At 55.8% G+C, this 17,422-nt stretch overlaps 1 protein-coding gene across 1 annotated transcript; it reads right to left on the reverse strand.

The window, feature by feature from the left end:
• Positions 1 to 6,814: 6,814 nt before the first annotated feature.
• pofut1 (protein O-fucosyltransferase 1) lies at positions 6,815 to 17,416 on the reverse strand. The gene is made up of 5 exons (XM_072493440.1): positions 17,276 to 17,416; positions 17,033 to 17,145; positions 15,680 to 15,872; positions 9,939 to 10,181; positions 6,815 to 8,626 (listed from the first exon to the last, which is right to left on the reverse strand). The coding sequence occupies exons 1-5, from the start codon at positions 17,390 to 17,392 to the stop codon at positions 8,438 to 8,440; spliced, it is 855 nt and encodes a 284-aa protein (XP_072349541.1). The 5' UTR covers positions 17,393 to 17,416; the 3' UTR covers positions 6,815 to 8,437.
• Between the last annotated feature and the right edge of the window lie 6 nt (positions 17,417 to 17,422).

Genomic DNA, 17,422 nt, shown 5'->3' on the forward strand with positions numbered 1-17,422 from the left:
TATACCCCACACCCCTCACTGTAACACTCTCTGATATACCCCACACCCCTCACTGTAACACTCTGATATACCCCACACCCCTCACTGTAACACTCTGATATACCCCACACCCCTCACTGTAACACTCTGATATACCCCACACCCCTCACTGTAACACTCTCTGATATACCCCACACCCCTCACTGCAACACTCTGATATACCCCACACCCCTCACTGTAACACTCTGATATACCCCACACCCCTCACTGTAACACTGATATACCCCACACCCCTCACTGTAACACTCTCTGATATACCCCACACCCCTCACTGTAACACTCTGATATACCCCACACCCCTCACTGTAACACTCTGAGATACCCCACACCCCTCACTGTAACACTCTGATATACCCCACATCCCTCACTGTAACACTCTGATATACCCCACACCCCTCACTATAACACTCTGATATACCCCACACCCCTCACTGTAACTCTCTGATATACCCCACACCCCTCACTGTAACACTCTGATATACCCCACACCCCTCACTATAACACTCTGATATACCCCACACCCCTCACTGTAACTCTCTGATATACCCCACACCCCTCACTGTAACACTCTGATATACCCCACACCCCTCACTGTAACTCTCTGATATACCCCACACCCCTCCCTGTAACTCTCTGATATACCCCACACCCCTCACTGTAACACTCTGATATACCCACACCCCTCACTGTAACACTCTGATATACCCCACACCCCTCACTGTAACACTCTGATATATCCCACACCCCTCACTGTAACACTCTGATATACCCCACACCCCTCACTGTAACACTCTGATATACCACACACCCCTCACTGTAACACTCTGATATACCCCACACCCCTCACTGTAACACTCTCTGATATACCCCACACCCCTCACTGTAACACTCTCTGATATACCCCACACCCCTCACTGTAACACTCTGATATACCACACACCCCTCACTGTAACACTGATATACCCCACACCCCTCACTGTAACACTGATATACCCCACACCCCTCACTGTAACACTGATATACCCCACACCCCTCACTGTAACACTGATATACCCCACACCCCTCACTGTAACACTGATATACCCCACACCCCTCACTGTAACACTCTGATATACCCCACACCCCTCACTGTAACACTCAGCTCCGACATGAAGAGATGATTGGGCGTGTATATTCAGAAGCTCGATATTTGTCGCCTCGGGTATCTGACTTCAAAAGCGGGGAGCTCAAAACAATGAACGTGTCAACATAAAATAGCCTGGGACGAGCTCCAGACGCACTCTTTATCGCTTCATAGCGCAGGAGCCCGTCTCGTAGACATTGCCGCTTTAAATCTCTCCTCGTCGGGCGCTAACGTTAGAACGGTGATGCCCGCCCCAGTCGCACCTACCTGCCGCTGCCGTCATGACGAGCAGTATCCGCAGCGTCGCACTCGGCGTTCCGCCTCCCATTGTCGAGCCAGGGGGTCCCAGCCAAAACTTTTTCCAAACTTTCCCGAAACTTTCCAACAACTTTCTGTGGGGCCCACCTCGGCGGCCGGGCGCCTGATTGGTCAGGGGGGGGGGGGCTAGTGGGCGGATTGGTGGAGGGCAGCTGCCCGTCATGGGGATGGGTGGAGGGGGTCGCCCCCTAGGGGGAATGTGGATCCAGTTACAGGCGCCAGCTGCCAGCAGCTGGCGCCTGGATCCGCTCAGAAGGACATTTGAAGGGACAGTGAGGGCTGGGGTTGTTCCGATTGACTCACGCCACGCAGTGTTAAGATGGAGTCGCCTTCATTGATGCAAACAAAACCCAAAAGATAAACTGTCCTGTATCCTGGTTAAAAAAAACTCCAAACTGACCCCAAGGTCAGGGGCTGGGAATCCTGCGGAGGGTAACTCACCTTCTGACGCCCCCCAAAGCCTGTCCACCGTCTACAAGGCACAAGTCAGGAGTGTGAGGGAATACTCTCCACTTGCCTGGATGAGCGCAGCTCCAACAACACTCAAGAAGCTCGACACCATCCAGGACAAAGCAGCCCCGCTCGATTGCTCCCCCTTCCTCAAACATTCACTCCCCCCACCGCTGACGCACAGCGACAGCCGTGTGTACCGTCAACAAGATGCACGGCAGCAACTCACCAAGGCTCCTCAGGCAGCACCTTCCAAACCCACCACCTCTACCATCTAGAAGGACGAGGGCAGCAGATACCTGGGAGCCCCACCTCCTGGAGGTTCCCCTCCGAGTCACTCACCCACCCCGACTGGGAAATATATCCATCTCCATTCGATGCTTATCAAAGGGTTTCGAAAACAGCCTCTCAAACCCCCCCCCCCCACTTTCCTCCATCACCTCGGCCAGCCGATCCACCGCGATGGGCTTTCTGCCGCCATCGCTCCCCACCGAGGTCACCGGCGGACTTCCCCTCGCCTTCCTTTTTTGGGGGGGGGATTTTGACATCCTGTAGTTGCCCTGAACTTTCCCGCCCATGAAATTCTCCCCCAAAACCCGGTACAACGCCCCCCCCCCCCAAAAGACCCGAAGGCTCGAGCAGGAGCCACCGAACGTGCGCAGGCCGTTGTTAGCGTGGGAGAACCCACACGCGTCAAGATCTCGTAGACACTCGGCGGGGACCCCACTACGGGGGAACCACCGGTTCGCCCCAGGGAGAACAGGTGGAGGGTTTTCGGGGTGGCACAGGGCAGGGATACGAAGGTTGGGGGACCTGTTTGTGGACGGGAAGTTCGCGAGCTTGGGTGAGCTGGAGGAGAGGTATGGGCTCCCCCCGGGGAACACCTTCAGGTACTTACAGGTAAGGGCATTTGCCAGGAGGCAGGTGGTGGAATTCCCGCGGCTACGGCCAGACACAGTACAGGACAGGGTGCTCTCGGGGGGTGGGGGGGGAGTGGGGAAGATCTCGGAAACTTACCAGGTGATGCAGGAGGAGGAGGAGGCCTCGGTGGTGGAGGTAAAAGGAAAGTGGGAGGAGGAGTTGGGAGAGGAGATCGAGGAAGGGACGTGGGCAGACGCCCTGGGGAGGGTGAACTCTTCCTCATCGTGCGCGAGGCTCAGCCTCATACAGTTTAAGGTGCTGCACAGGGCACACATGACCGGGACAAGGATGAGCCTGTTTTTTGGGGGTGAGGACAGGTGTGTTAGGTGCTCAGGGAGTCCAGCAAATCACACCCATATGTTCTGGGCATGCCCAGCGCTGGAGGAATTTTGGAAGGGCGTAGCGAGGACGGTGTCGAGGGTGGTAGGATCCAGGGTCAAACCGGGCTGGGGGCTCGCAATATTTGGGGTGGCAGAGGAGCCGGGAGTGCAGGAGGCGAAAGAGGCCGGAATTCTGGCCTTTGCATCCCTGGTAGCCCGGCGAAGGATTCTCCTTCAGTGGAAAGATGCGAGGCCCCCAAGTGTGGAACCCTGGATCAGCGATATGGCGGGGTTTATTAAATTGGAGAGGGTGAAATTCGCCTTGAGAGGGTCGGTACAAGGGTTCTTTAGTCGGTGGCAACCGTTCTTAGACTTTCTGGCAGAACGATAGACATTGGTCAATGGCAGCAGCAGCTCGCGGGGCGGGGGGTTACTTTATTATTGTTTTTGTTATTTACACTGAAGGGTCTGAGGGGGTGTATACACCTATTGTGTTAAGTCGGGGTGTTAATGTTAATTTATTATTTATGTATGGGGGGTAGGGGGGTAGGGAGGGTTGCTTTTCTAGACCATGTTTTGTACTTAGGGGTCCTTTTTCATTTTGTTATTGATATTTTATGAAAACCTTTAATAAAAATTATTTTTTTAAAAAAAAGATCTCGTAGACGCACATTAGACCAAATCGTCTGAGTTTTATTATCGTTTTCCAAACGCGACGATGACCGAGGGCTGAATGTTGGGCAAGTCACCGGAGACACCCCCCCGCCCCCTCCCCTTTTCCGTGATTCCTGTCTCAATTCACCCGAGACGACAGGCGGGGCCCCTCGGGGGGGGGGGGGGGGGGGGGGGGGCCTCGTCACGCCTGGCAGCGCGGCGCTCCCTCGGCGCTGCCACTGGGCCGTCTCGGCCCGCTAGGCGGGCTCCGGCCTGCAGAACGGGACCCGAACCCCCCCGAGGTTGTCAGGGAGGCCAGGTTGTCACCCAGACCCAGGGCGCGGCGAGTTAGCGCTGCTGCCTCGCGGCGCCACTGGCCCGGGTTCGATCCCCCCCCCCCCCCCCCCCCCCCCGGCCTCGGGTGACTGTGTGCAGCTCGCACGTTCTCCCCGTGTCCTCCCACAAAGTCCAAAAGATGTGCGGGTTCGGGTGGATTGGGCCCTGACATCAGATAGCTGTTCCTCTGTCTTGGCCAAACTCACAGCATTAGGAACGCCACAGCCCTACCTCGTGGCGGCAACTGGTACTGCGCGAACTATGTTTCCACTTCAACCACTTGACTCAGTCGTGCAAACATTCTCCGAGCAATGCCTGGGGGATTCAGCGTCACCCATCGGACTCTGCATCAGTTCCTGCAGACGGCTAACATAGACCCCGCTATTTAAAAAAGGGAGTCAGAGACCAGCGCGGTAGCACAGTGGTTAGCACGGTGGCTTCACAACTCCCAGGGTCCCGGGTTCGATTCCCGGCTTGTCTCACTGCCTGTGCGGAGTCTGCACGTCCTCCCCCGTGTCTGCGTGGGTTTCCTCCGGTTTCCTCCCACAAGTCCCCGAAAGACGAGCTTGTTGGGTGAATTGGACATTCTGAATTCTCCCTCCGCGTACCCGAACAGGCGCCGGAATGTGGCGACGAGGGGATTTTCACAGGAACTTCATTGCGGTGTTAGTACGCCTACTTGTGACAATAAAGATGATTAAAAAGTAGTGGGCAAAATTCTAGAATCTATTATCTAAGGTTTTATAGCAGACCACTTGGAAACAGCGGCAGGGTCGGACAGAGTCGCTATGGATTTATGACGGGGAAATCATGCTTAACAAATCTACTGGAATTCTTTGAGGATGTAACTGGTGAGGGGGAGCCAGTGGATGTGGTATATTTGGAATTTCAGTCGGCTTTTGACAATTGAGAGATTAGCGTGTAAAATTAAAGCGTACGGGATTAGGGGGAGTGTACTGAGGTGGATAGAAAACCGGTTGGCAGGCAGGAGATAAACGTGTCTTTTTCCAAATCGCTGGCGGTGACTAGTGGGGTACCGCAGGGATTGGTGCTGGGACCCCAGCCATTCACAATGTATATACATGATTTAGATGAGGGAACAAAATGCAATATCTCCAAATTTGCAGATGACACCAAGTCGGATGGGAGGGTGAGCTGTGAGGAGGATGCGGAGATCCTTCAGCGGGATTTGGACAGGTTGAGCGAGTGGGCAAGCGCATGGCAGATGCAGTAGAATGTGGATAAATGTGAGGTTATCCATTTCGGCAGCAAAACCGGGAAGCAGATTATTATCTGAATGGCCATAAATTAGGAGAGGGGAGTGTGCACCGAGACCTGGGTGACCTCGTGCACCAGTCGCGGAAGGTAAGCGCGCAGGTACAGCAGGCGGTAAAGAAGGCAAATGGCCTTCATAGCGAGAGGACTCGAGCACAGGAGCAGGGATGTGTTGCTGAGATTATACAGGGTCTTGGTGAGGCCACACCTGGAGTATTGTGGGCAGTTTTGGTCTCCTTCTCTGAGGAAGGATGACTGACGTACGAGGAGAGATTGAGACGGTTCGGATTGTTCTCGCTGGAGTTCAGGAGAATGAGGGGGGATCTCATAGAAACCGATAAAATTCTAACCGGACTGGACAGGGTCGATGCAGGAAGGATGTTCCCTCTACACTGTCCCCATCAAACACTCCCAGGACAGGTACAGCACGGGGTTAGATACAGAGTAAAGCTCCCTCTACACTGTCCCCATCAAACACTCCCAGGACAGGTACAGCACTGGGTTAGATACAGAGTAAAGCTCCCTCTACACTGTCCCCATCAAACACTCCCAGGACAGGTACAGCATGGGGTTAGATACAGAGTAAAGCTCCCTCTACACGGTCCCCATCAAACACTCCCAGGACAGGTACAGCACGGGGTTAGATACAGAGTAAAGCTCCCTCTACACTGTCCCCATCAAACACTCCCAGGACAGGTACAGCATGGGGTTAGATACAGAGTAAAGCTCCCTCTACACGGTCCCCATCAAACACTCCCAGGACAGGTACAGCACGGGGTTAGATACAGAGTAAAGCTCCCTCTACACTGTCCCCATCAAACACTCCCAGGACAGGTACAGCACGGGGTTAGATACAGAGTAAAGCTCCCTCTACACTGTCCCCATCAAACACTCCCAGGACAGGTACAGCACGGGGTTAGATACAGAGTAAACCTCCCTCTACACTGTCCCCATCAAACACTCCCAGGACAGGTACAGCACTGGGTTAGATACAGAGTAAAGCTCCCTCTACACTGTCCCCATCAAACACTCCCAGGACAGGTACAGCACGGGGTTAGATACAGAGTAAAGCTCCCTCTACACTGTCCCCATCAAACACCCCCAGGACAGGTACAGCACGGGGTTAGATACAGAGTAAAGCTCCCTCTACACTGTCCCCATCAAACACTCCCAGGACAGATACAGCATGGGGTTAGATACAGAGTAAAGCTCCCTCTACACTGTCCCCATCAAACACTCCCAGGACAGGTACAGCACGGGGTTAGATACAGAGTGAAGCTCCCTCTACATTGTCCCCCATTAAAGTTTCCTTTGTTCCAGCAAAAACCTCCCACAGATCCCTCTCGCTGGTGCGATGATCATAGATTTGACGCCAGACTTTAGAATCAATAACAATGTTATTATTGTTGCCTGATAATAAAACCGTTGACAGAGGCCGAGTTGTTTTTCAGTCCTTGTTCACTTCATGAACTCTTGGTTCCCGGTGCAAACGCTGTGTGGGTAATCCTACCTGCAGCCGGCACTGTAATCCCACCACAATCCTAGTCTGCCCCTGCAGGCGAATACAAGGCCTCAGGCTCCTCCAGCTAGGCCCTTGCTCTGCCTTGCTGCCGTTAGCCTGTGTCTGGGTCCCGCTCAGCGCCAGGAAACCCTGCTAGAAAGTGCATGTGTGTGAGGGAGAGTATTTGTGTGAGGGTATGTGTGTGTGTTTGTGTGAGGTTATGTGCGTGTGTTTGTGTGAGGGTATGTGTGTGTGTTTGTGTGAGGGTATGTGTGTGTGTTTGTGTGAGGGTATGTGCGTGTGTTTGTGTGAGGGTATGCGCGTGTGTTTGTGTGAGGGTATGTGTGTGTGTTTGTGTGAGGGTATGTGCGTGTGTTTGTGTGAGGGTATGTGTGTGTGTTTGTGTGAGGGTATGTGTGTGTGTTTGTGTGAGGTTATGTGTGTGTGTTTGTGTGAGGGTATGTGTTTGTGTTTGTGTGAGGGTATGTGTGTGTGTTTGTGTGAGGGTATGTGCGTGTGTTTGTGTGAGGGTATGTGCGTGTGTTTGTGTGAGGGTATGTGCGTGTGTTTGTGTGAGGGTATGTGTGTGTGTTTGAGAGAGTATTTGGTGTGTGAAAGAGAGTGTGTGGCTGTGTATCTGTATCTGAGAGGGTGTATGTGAGGGAGGGAGTGTGCGCGAGAGAGTGTGAAAGAGAGAGTGAGATTGTGTAAGGGAGTGTGAGAGAGAGTGTGTGTGAGAGACAGTGTCAGAGTGAGTGTGTGTGCGAGTGAGTGTGAATCTGTGTGTGTGTGAGAGTGAGTAAGTGTGAGTGAGCGAGTGTGTGTGGGTGTGTGAATGAGTGTGTGTGGGTGTGTGAATGAGTGTGAGTGTGCGTGGGTGTGTGAATGAGCGTGTGTGGGTGTGTGAATGAGTGTGAGTGAGTGTGTGTGGGAGTGAGTGTGTGTGGGTGTGTGAATGAGTGTGTGTGGGTGAGTGAATGAGTGTGTGTGGGTGAGTGGGTGTGTACATGAGTGTGAGTGAGTGTGTGTGGGTGTGTGAATGAGTGTGAGTGGGTGTGTGAATGAGTGTGAGTGAGTGTGTGTGGGTGTGTGAATGAGTGTGAGTGAGTGTGTGAATGAGTGTGTGTGGGTGAGTGGGTGTGTGAATGAGTGTGAGTGAGTGTGTGTGGGTGTGTGAATGAGTGTGTGTGGGTGAGTGGGTGTGTGAATGAGTGTGAGTGAGTGTGCGTGGGTGTGTGAATGAGTGTGAGTGAGTGTGTGTAGGTGTGTGAATGAGTGTGTGTGGGTGAGTGGGTGTGTGAGTGAGTGTGAGTGAGTGTGAGTGGGTGTGTGAGTGAGTGTGTGTGGGTGAGCGTGCACACCATCAGGTGAAGGCAGGTGAGGGGGTGAATTCCCGCAACACCACCTCCTGCCCTCAGTTGGAGTCCTGCACGGTCTCGTCGGGGGCGGGCCCGGTGGATTCAGAACATGCCCCCCCCCCTCCCTCACCCCCCCACCCCCTCAGAACTCGTCCCGTGGCGTTGGCGGCTCATCCATGCCGAAGAAGGAGGAGGGCTTGCCGTGGATGTCCCGCTCGCGCTTGACGAAGGCGGTGAAGGACGACACGCAGTTCCCGATGAAGTGGTCAGCCTGACCGAGAATGTAGAGGTCAGTCTGGGGCAGCTGGGGCTGCAGGCTCACCACCTTCACCTGGGGAAGCAGAGAAACAGCTGAGAAACAGGGTCAGAGAGAGAGGGCCCCCCCCCTCCGTATCGCAACGGTGCCCATCGAGCGATTCGTGCACAGAAAGATCCCAATAACCGCTCCCCCCTGTGACGAATGTGGGAAGTTCAGATACATTGTACCATATGTATTTGGTGCGGGAAGAGTTAAAGGTCTGGGTTCGTGTGTTCGACTGCTGCAGTCACGTTTTTAAAGAATCCTGGTTGGAAAGTTTTCGGGAGAAGGAGGTGCAATTAAGGCCCCGTTAAAAAGCTCGGGCGAATGGATTTTTGTTCGGATTAAGGGGGATTCCCTGTGGAGTTAATTAGGTTTCAGCTTGGTGAGATGATGTCACTACTGGGAGGAGCCAAGATATCAGGCATTTTGCAAGAAAGCAATTTGATGAGTTTTAAGATTGGGATGTGAGCAGAAGTCAAGCGTCCTGTCTCACTTTAGTTCAGTTTAAGATACGCCTGTCGACAGAGCGGCAGTTTCTTTCTCAGCAGGTCAGACCTGTCTGATTGGAAGGTGAGCTGAAACAAGCTGGGAAGCAGCTGCTGAAGAAACAACCAGAGTTTCTGCATGGTTCTGACAGGAGTCAGGTCTTTTCTTCAAAGCAGCATAAAAAGATCGCTCTTTCTCAAAGTAGAGTATCCAGACATCTCTGTAAAGCAGGTATCCCTGAGGGCTAGCTGTGTTTAAAAGTGGATTGAGAGCTGAAATGGTTCTGTTGTTTGAGTGGGAATAAAGATAGCAGTTAAGGGTTGTTGTGACACTGTATCGATTAGCATTGTTTAAGGGGTCATTGTGAGCTATTTTATTGTGCGATGTTAAAGATATTTTAATACTGTGTTGTAATAAAGTTTGTTTTAATAAACCCCATCCCTATTCCTCGGTGAGATCACTCCTGGAGCGAGGAACCTTTTCCTCACTGACTTACAAATTAAATAACATATTGGGGTTTCTGTCCCGTCTCCGAGCCACTGCTGGGGTCTGGTCTGGGATCGCAACTCACTCCGGATGCTGGGGCAGGCGGCCGCATGCAGTGCCAGCCTCTCCCCGCCCTCTCAGCTGGGCAGACAAGACCGCCCAGCCGCTCTCGCAAGGGCAGCTAAATACCCTCCCCTTGCGGGCAAGGACAAGCTCAGGGGGTTGATATTTGCGATGATTTCAAGGTGGAACGGGCCTCTTTCCCGCCCCCCACCCCCCCTCCCCGGTTGCTTCGGGCCCAGACAGGTGTTGGAAGCCGGTGGGGGGGGGGGGGTTTGGGGGAAGAGGTGGATTCCGAATCTTTCCTCACCTGACTGCCCACGACCTGCCCGATCTCAGTACTGAAGGTCTTGGAGTCGGTCGCAATGTAAACGGCCTTGGCGCCGATCCTCTTGGCCCAGGTCCCCACTGCCCGCCTGATCTCCGCCAGGCTGGGCAGGCACATCTCCATTGTCAGCGGGCGGGCGTTCTGCCGGTTGTACCCGACGCACTGCGGGGACCCCATGAGGTGTGGCCCCACGGTCCCCTCCTTCACCATATTACAGGCGTTTCTCTGCAGCGGGTCGGGAGGATTCAAATCGACAGATTCAGCTGCCAGAGTCCAGCAAAGGTTAAATTAGAGTTACAGAAAACCGGAGCAGGTGGAGGCCATTGGGCCCCTCGACCTGTTAGCCCATCCGTGAGGCCAGAGCTGACTGGGTTGCGACCTCAGTTCAACTTTCCCACCAGCCTCCCACAGGGCCCAGATCGGCCCGCCGACCCCCCGAAATCTCTCGGACTTTGTGTGGGACGTATTCGGTGGCCCTGGGCCTGGCCTGGACTGAGGTAGAGATTCCCAAACATGGGCAGCCCCTTCGGGAGGAAATTCCTCCTCCTCTCGGTCTGTATTTTGAAGGTGGACCCCTTAGTTCTCGATCCCGCCCCCCCCCCCCTGGGGCGAGGACACCTCCCCCCCACCCCCCCAGGAGAGGACACCCTCCGCCCCCCCCCCCCCTGAGGAGAGGACCCCCCCCCCCCCAGGAGAGGACACCCTCCACCCACCCCCGGAGAGGGCCCCGCCCCCCCCCCCCACCATCGGGAGAGGACACCCTCCCACCCCTGCCCCGGGAGAGGACACCCTCTCCCCGTCCCCATCCCCCTCCCCCCGGGAGAGGGCACCCTCCGCCCCCCCCGGGAGAGGACACCCTCTCCCCCCCCCCCCCGTCCCCCCTCCCCCCCCCCCCCGTCCCCCCTCCCCCCCCCCCCCCCGGGAGAGGGCACCCTCCGCACGCCCGGGAGAGGACACCCTCCCCCCCCCCCTCCCCCCCCCAGGAGAGGGCACCCTCCGCCCCCCCGGGAGAGGGCACCCATTCTGTGTAGATCCGCTCAGGATCTCATTCTGCGATCCTGCGCCACTCATTCTGGGAAACTCCAATGGGGAGGGAACAGTGGTTTAGCATCACCGGAGTGAGCCTGGGAGCGCGGGGAAATGCCAGACTGTGTCAGAGTGCGTCAGACAGTGCCAGAGAGCGCTGGAGTGTGTCAGAGAGCGCTGGAGTGTGTCAGAGAGCGCTGGAGTGTGTCAGAGAGCGCTGGAGTGTGTCAGAGTGCGTCAGACAGTGCCAGAGAGCGCTGGAGTGTGTCAGAGTGTGTCAGAGTGCGTCAGACAGTGCCAGAGAGCGCTGGAGTGTGTCAGAGTGTGTCAGAGAGCGCTGGAGTGTGTCAGAGTGCGTCAGACAGTGCCAAAGAGCGCTGGAGTGTGTCAGAGAGTGCTGAAGTGTGTCAGAGTGTGTCAGAGTGCGTCAGACAGTGCCAGAGAGCGCTGGAGTGTGTCAGAGTGCGTCAGACAGTGCCAGAGAGCGCTGGAGTGTGTCAGAGTGCGTCAGACAGTGCCAAAGAGCGCTGGAGTGTGTCAGAGAGTGCTGAAGTGTGTCAGAGTGTGTCAGAGTGCGTCAGACAGTGCCAGAGAGCGCTGGAGTGTGTCAGAGTGCGTCAGACAGTGCCAGAGAGCGCTTGAGTGTGCCAGAGAGTGCTGGAGTGTGTCAGAGTGCCAGAGAGCGCTGGAGTGTGTCAGAGTGCGTCAGACAGTGCCAAAGAGCGCTGGAGTGTGTCAGACAGTGCCAGAGAGCGCTGGAGTGTGTCAGAGAGTGCCAGAGAGCGCTGGAGTGTGTCAGAGAGTGCCAGAGAGTGCCGGAGTGTGACAGAGTGTGCCAGAGAGTGCTGGAGTGTGTCAGGGTGCCTCAGAGAGCGCTGGAGTGTGTCAGAGTGTGCCAGAGAGCGCTGGAGTGTGTCAGAGTGTGTCAGAGAGTGTCGGAGTGTGTCAGAGAGCGCTGGAGTGTGTCAGAGTGCCAGAGAGCGCTGGAGTGTGTCAGAGTGCATCAGACAGTGCCAGAGAGCGCTTGAGTGTGCCAGAGAGTGCTGGAGTGTGTCAGAGTGCCAGAGAGCGCTGGAGTGTGTCAGAGTGCATCAGACAGTGCCAGAGAGCGCTGGAGTGTGTCAGAGAGTGCCGGAGTGTGACAGAGTGTGTCAGAGAGCGCTGGAGTGTGTCAGGGTGCATCAGACAGTGCCAGAGAGCGCTGGAGTGTGTCAGAGAGTGCCGGAGTGTGACAGAGTGTGTCAGAGAGCGCTGGAGTGTGTCGGAGTGTGTCAGGGTGCATCAGACAGTGCCAGAGTGTGTCAGAGTGTGTCAGAGTGTGTCAGAGAGTGCCGGAGTGTGACAGAGTGTGACAGAGTGTGTCAGAGTGTGTCAGAGAGCGCTGGAGTGTGTCAGAGTGCCAGAGAGCGCTGGAGTGTGTCAGAGTGCATCAGACAGTGCCAGAGAGCGCTTGAGTGTGCCAGAGAGTGCTGGAGTGTGTCAGAGTGCCAGAGAGCGCTGGAGTGTGTCAGAGTGCATCAGACAGTGCCAGAGAGCGCTGGAGTGTGTCAGAGAGTGCCGGAGTGTGACAGAGTGTGTCAGAGAGCGCTGGAGTGTGTCAGGGTGCATCAGACAGTGCCAGAGAGCGCTGGAGTGTGTCAGAGAGTGCCGGAGTGTGACAGAGTGTGTCAGAGAGCGCTGGAGTGTGTCGGAGTGTGTCAGGGTGCATCAGACAGTGCCAGAGTGTGTCAGAGTGTGTCAGAGAGTGCCGGAGTGTGACAGAGTGTGACAGAGTGTGTCAGAGTGTGTCAGAGAGGGCTGGAGTGTGTCAGAGAGGGCTGGAGTGTGTCAGAGAGCGCTAGAGTGTGTCAGAGTGTGTCAGAGAGTGCCGGAGTGTGACAGAGTGTGACAGAGTGTGACAGAGTGTGTCAGAGAGGGCTGGAGTGTGTCAGAGAGGGCTGGAGTGTGTCAGAGAGGGCTGGAGTGTGTCAGAGAGCGCCAGAGTGTGTCAGAGAGCGCCGGAGTGTGTCAGAGAGCGCTGGAGTGTGTCAGAGAGCGCTGGAATGTGTCAGAGAGCGCTGGAGTGTGTCAGAGAGCGCTGGAGTGTGTCAGAGAGTGGAGTGTGTCAGAGAGTGGAGTGTGTCAGAGAGCGCTGGAGTGTGTCAGAGAGTGGAGTGTGTCAGAGAGCGCTGGAGTGTGTCAGAGAGTGGAGTGTGTCAGAGAGCGCTGGAGTGTGTCAGAGAGCACTGGAGTGTGTCAGAGAGTGGAGTGTGTCAGAGAGCGCTGGAGTGTGTCAGAGAGTGGAGTGTGTCAGAGAGCGCTGGAGTGTGTCAGAGAGCGCAGGAGTGTGTCAGAGAGCGCTGGAGTGTGTCAGAGAGCGCTGGAGTGTGTCAGAGAGCGCTGGAGTGTGTCAGAGAGAGCTGGAGTGTGTCAGAGCGCACTGGAGTGTGTCAGAGAGTGGAGTGTGTCAGAGAGCGCTGGAGTGTGTCAGAGAGCGCTGGAGTGTGTCAGAGAGCGCTGGAGTGTGTCAGAGAGCGCTGGAGTGTGTCAGAGAGTGGAGCGTGTCAGAGAGCGCTGGAGCGTGTCAGAGAGCGCTGGAGTGTGTCAGAGAGCGCTGGAGTGTGCCAGAGAGCGCCAGAGTGTGCCAGAGAGCGCCAGAGTGTGTCAGAGAGAGCCGGAGTGTGTCAGAGAGCGCCGGAGTGTGTCAGAGAGCGCCGGAGTGTGTCAGAGAGCGCTGGAGTGTGACAGAGTGTGTCAGAGAGCGCTGGAGTGTGTCGGAGTGTGTCAGGGTGCATCAGACAGTGCCAGAGTGTGACAGAGTGTGACAGAGTGTGACAGAGTGTGTCAGAGAGGGCTGGAGTGTGTCAGAGAGGGCTGGAGTGTGTCAGAGAGGGCTGGAGTGTGTCAGAGAGCGCCAGAGTGTGTCAGAGAGCGCCGGAGTGTGTCAGAGAGCGCTGGAGTGTGTCAGAGAGCGCTGGAATGTGTCAGAGAGCGCTGGAGTGTGTCAGAGAGCGCTGGAGTGTGTCAGAGAGTGGAGTGTGTCAGAGAGTGGAGTGTGTCAGAGAGCGCTGGAGTGTGTCAGAGAGTGGAGTGTGTCAGAGAGCGCTGGAGTGTGTCAGAGAGTGGAGTGTGTCAGAGAGCGCTGGAGTGTGTCAGAGAGCACTGGAGTGTGTCAGAGAGTGGAGTGTGTCAGAGAGCGCTGGAGTGTGTCAGAGAGTGGAGTGTGTCAGAGAGCGCTGGAGTGTGTCAGAGAGCGCAGGAGTGTGTCAGAGAGCGCTGGAGTGTGTCAGAGAGCGCTGGAGTGTGTCAGAGAGCGCTGGAGTGTGTCAGAGAGAGCTGGAGTGTGTCAGAGCGCACTGGAGTGTGTCAGAGAGTGGAGTGTGTCAGAGAGCGCTGGAGTGTGTCAGAGAGCGCTGGAGTGTGTCAGAGAGCGCTGGAGTGTGTCAGAGAGCGCTGGAGTGTGTCAGAGAGTGGAGCGTGTCAGAGAGCGCTGGAGCGTGTCAGAGAGCGCTGGAGTGTGTCAGAGAGCGCTGGAGTGTGCCAGAGAGCGCCAGAGTGTGCCAGAGAGCGCCAGAGTGTGTCAGAGAGAGCCGGAGTGTGTCAGAGAGCGCCGGAGTGTGTCAGAGAGCGCCGGAGTGTGTCAGAGAGCGCTGGAGTGTGTCAGAGAGCGCTGGAGTGTGTCAGAGAGAGCTGGAGTGTGTCAGTGAGCGCTGGAGTGTGTCAGAGAGCGCTGGAGTATGTCAGAGAGCGCTGGAGTGTGTCAGAGAGAGCTGGAGTGTGTCAGAGAGAGCTGGAGTGTGTCAGAGAGAGCTGGAGTGTGTCAGAGAGAGCTGGAGTGTGTCAGAGAGCGCTAGAGTGTGTCAGAGAGCGCTGGAGTGTGTCAGAGAGCGCTGGAGTGTGCCAGAGAGCGCTGGAGTGTGCCAGAGAGCGCTGGAGTGTGTCAGAGAGTGCTAGAGTGTGTCAGAGAGCGCCGTAGTGTGTCAGAGAGTGGCGGAGTGTGTCAGAGAGCGCTAGAGTGTGTCAGAGAGCGCTAGAGTGTGTCAGAGAGCGCTAGAGTGTGTCAGAGAGTGCTGTAGTGTGTCAGAGAGCGCTGGAGTGTGTCAGAGAGCGCTGGAGTGTGTCAGAGAGCGCTGGAGTGTGCCAGAGAGCGCTGGAGTGTGTCAGAGAGTGCCGGAGTGTGTCAGAGCGCTGGAGTGTGCCAGAGAGAGCCAGAGTGTGTTAGAGAGTGCCGGAGTGTGTCAGAGAGCGCTGTAGTGTGTCAGAGAGTGCTAGAGTGTGTCAGAGAGTGCTGGAGTGTGTCAGAGAGCGCTGTAGTGTGTCAGAGAGTGCTAGAGTGTGTCAGAGAGTGCTGGAGTGTGTCAGAGAGTGCCGGAGTGTTTGGGGGTTGTAAGCACATCCCTCCCTAAATCTGAGGGGGGGGGGTGGCAGAGAGAGGCTGGGGTGGGGTCTCACCAATGCGCTGTGTGTTTGGAGCCATTATCCAGGCGACAGGACTGAATGGCAAAACAAGGGGCTGAATAGCATCGTCCTGTGCCAGTGTTGAGACGCATTTAGGGGGAGGGGAGTCTGGATGAGTACACGAGGGGAATTGAATTATCTGGCGTTGGGCGGGGGGGGGGTAGAGGAGGCTGGTGTGGTGCAGAAACACCAGCACGGAGTAGATGGGCTGAATGGCCTGCCCTGGTGAACACCGGAATGGAACAAGAGCAGAGACTCACCCAGTCCACGCCGACTCGCAGGTGAATGCCCAGGTACGGCCTGAGCAGCGAGGCCTGGATTTGGCCCTGGGCCTCCCGGGCGAGCTGCTCCGACCACACGATGTACCTCTGGAGGTGCCGGTGCTCGCTCAGCACCGGGAACTGGGCCGGCGCCCCCGGCAGGGCCAGGACCGGGTGCTGAGAGGCCGGATACCTGGAGAAAAGGGAGCACAGTAAATCCCCCCCCCGGCACCAGAAAAAATGGTCAACTATTGATTAGTAAGTTTGCGGACGACACAAAGTTGGTGGAATTGCGGATAGCGATGAGGACTGTCAGAGGATACAGCAGCATTTAGATCGTTTGGAGACTTGGGCGGAGAGGTGGCAGATGCAGTTTAATCCGGACAAATGTGAGGTAATGCACTTTGGAAGGTCTAATGCAGGTGGGGAATATACAGTGAATGGTAGAACCCTCAAGAGTATTGAAAGTCAGAGAGATCTAGGAGTACAGGTCCACAGGTCATTGAAAGGGGCAACACAGGTGGAGAAGGTAGTCAAGAAGGCAGACGGCATGCTTGCCTTCATTGGCCGGGGCATTGAGTATAAGAATTGGCAAGTCATGTTGCAGCTGTATAGAACCTTAGTTAGGCCACACTTGGAGTATAGTGTTCAATTCTGGTCGCCACACTACCAGAAGGATGTGGAGGCTTTAGAGAGGGTGCAGAAGAGATTTACCAGGATGTTGCCTGGTATGGAGGGCATTAGCTATGAGGAGCGGTTGAATAAACTCGGTTTGTTCTCACTGGAACGACGGAGGTTGAGGGGCGACCTGATAGAGGTCCAAAAAATTATGAGGGGCATAGGCAGAGTGGATAGTCAGAGGCTTTTCCCCGGGGTAGAGGGGTCAATTACTAGGGGGCATAGGTTTAAGGTGAGAGGGGCAAGGTTTAGAGTAGATGTACGAGGCAAGTTTGTTTACACAGAGGGTAGTGGGTGCCTGGAACTCGCTACCGGAGGAGATGGTGGAAGCAGGGACGATAGGGACATTTAAGGGGCATCTTGACAAATACATGAATAGGATGGGAATAGAGGGATACGGACCCAGGAAGTGTAGAAGATTGTAGTTTAGTCGGGCAGCATGGTCGGCACGGACTTGGAGGGCCGAAGGGCCTGTTCCTGTGCTGTACATTTCTTTGTTCTTTGTTTGTTCTTTGTTCTAAACTGAACCAGCAGTCCGGCCGAGGCCTGGGGGCTTTCCTGGTTGCTAAGGGCCTTGCGGTTGCTGTGGGGGGGGGGGGGGGGGTGGTCAGGGAGAGGGTCAGGAAGGCCACGGGCATTGTGTCTGAACCGGGCCTTGTCAGCCCACAGGCTTACCTGTCAATCCAATGAGTCTTGTAGTAGGAGTTGAAGGCAATCCCGCTGAACAGCTCCGAGCGATCGAAGTCCACGTTGAAGTGGTCCCAGAACGGCCCAAAGGGATTCCCATCCTGTCAAGACATCCGGAGTCAATCACAGTGGGAATGAATCCCCCCCCCCCGACCAGCCTGAACCGCCCCATTACCCCCGAAACCCAAGGCCCAGATCGCCTGGAAGGCCTGAGGCCTGAGGCCTGCTCACCTTCATAGGGCAGGACAGCCTGTCGGGACTCCTCTGAGCTGCCACGTCGAAGCAGTACGCCACCCTCTCCCCCTCCGGCCAATGTTCCGGAGCCAGCTCCTGCATGAAGTCCTCCATGCTGATCACCCGGTGGAACTCCCTCAGCGC

Source organism: Scyliorhinus torazame, chromosome 31, assembly GCF_047496885.1.
Source record: "Scyliorhinus torazame isolate Kashiwa2021f chromosome 31, sScyTor2.1, whole genome shotgun sequence".
In the NCBI taxonomy this organism is placed as follows: domain Eukaryota; kingdom Metazoa; phylum Chordata; class Chondrichthyes; order Carcharhiniformes; family Scyliorhinidae; genus Scyliorhinus; species Scyliorhinus torazame.

What these genes read in the sequence shown, in the direction of transcription:
- pofut1 (XM_072493440.1), bottom strand. Translation starts at nt 17,392, where the DNA reads ATGGAGGACTTCATGCAGGAGCTGGCTCCGGAACATTGGCCGGAGGGG. An exon ending in TGCGAGTCGGCGTGGACTGG is followed by an intron (nt 10,182 to 15,679) that starts GTGAGTCTCTGC and finishes GACCCGCTGCAG; the next exon opens with AGAAACGCCTGTAATATGGT. An exon ending in GGCAGGTCGTGGGCAGTCAG is followed by an intron (nt 8,627 to 9,938) that starts GTGAGGAAAGAT and finishes CTGCTTCCCCAG; the next exon opens with GTGAAGGTGGTGAGCCTGCA.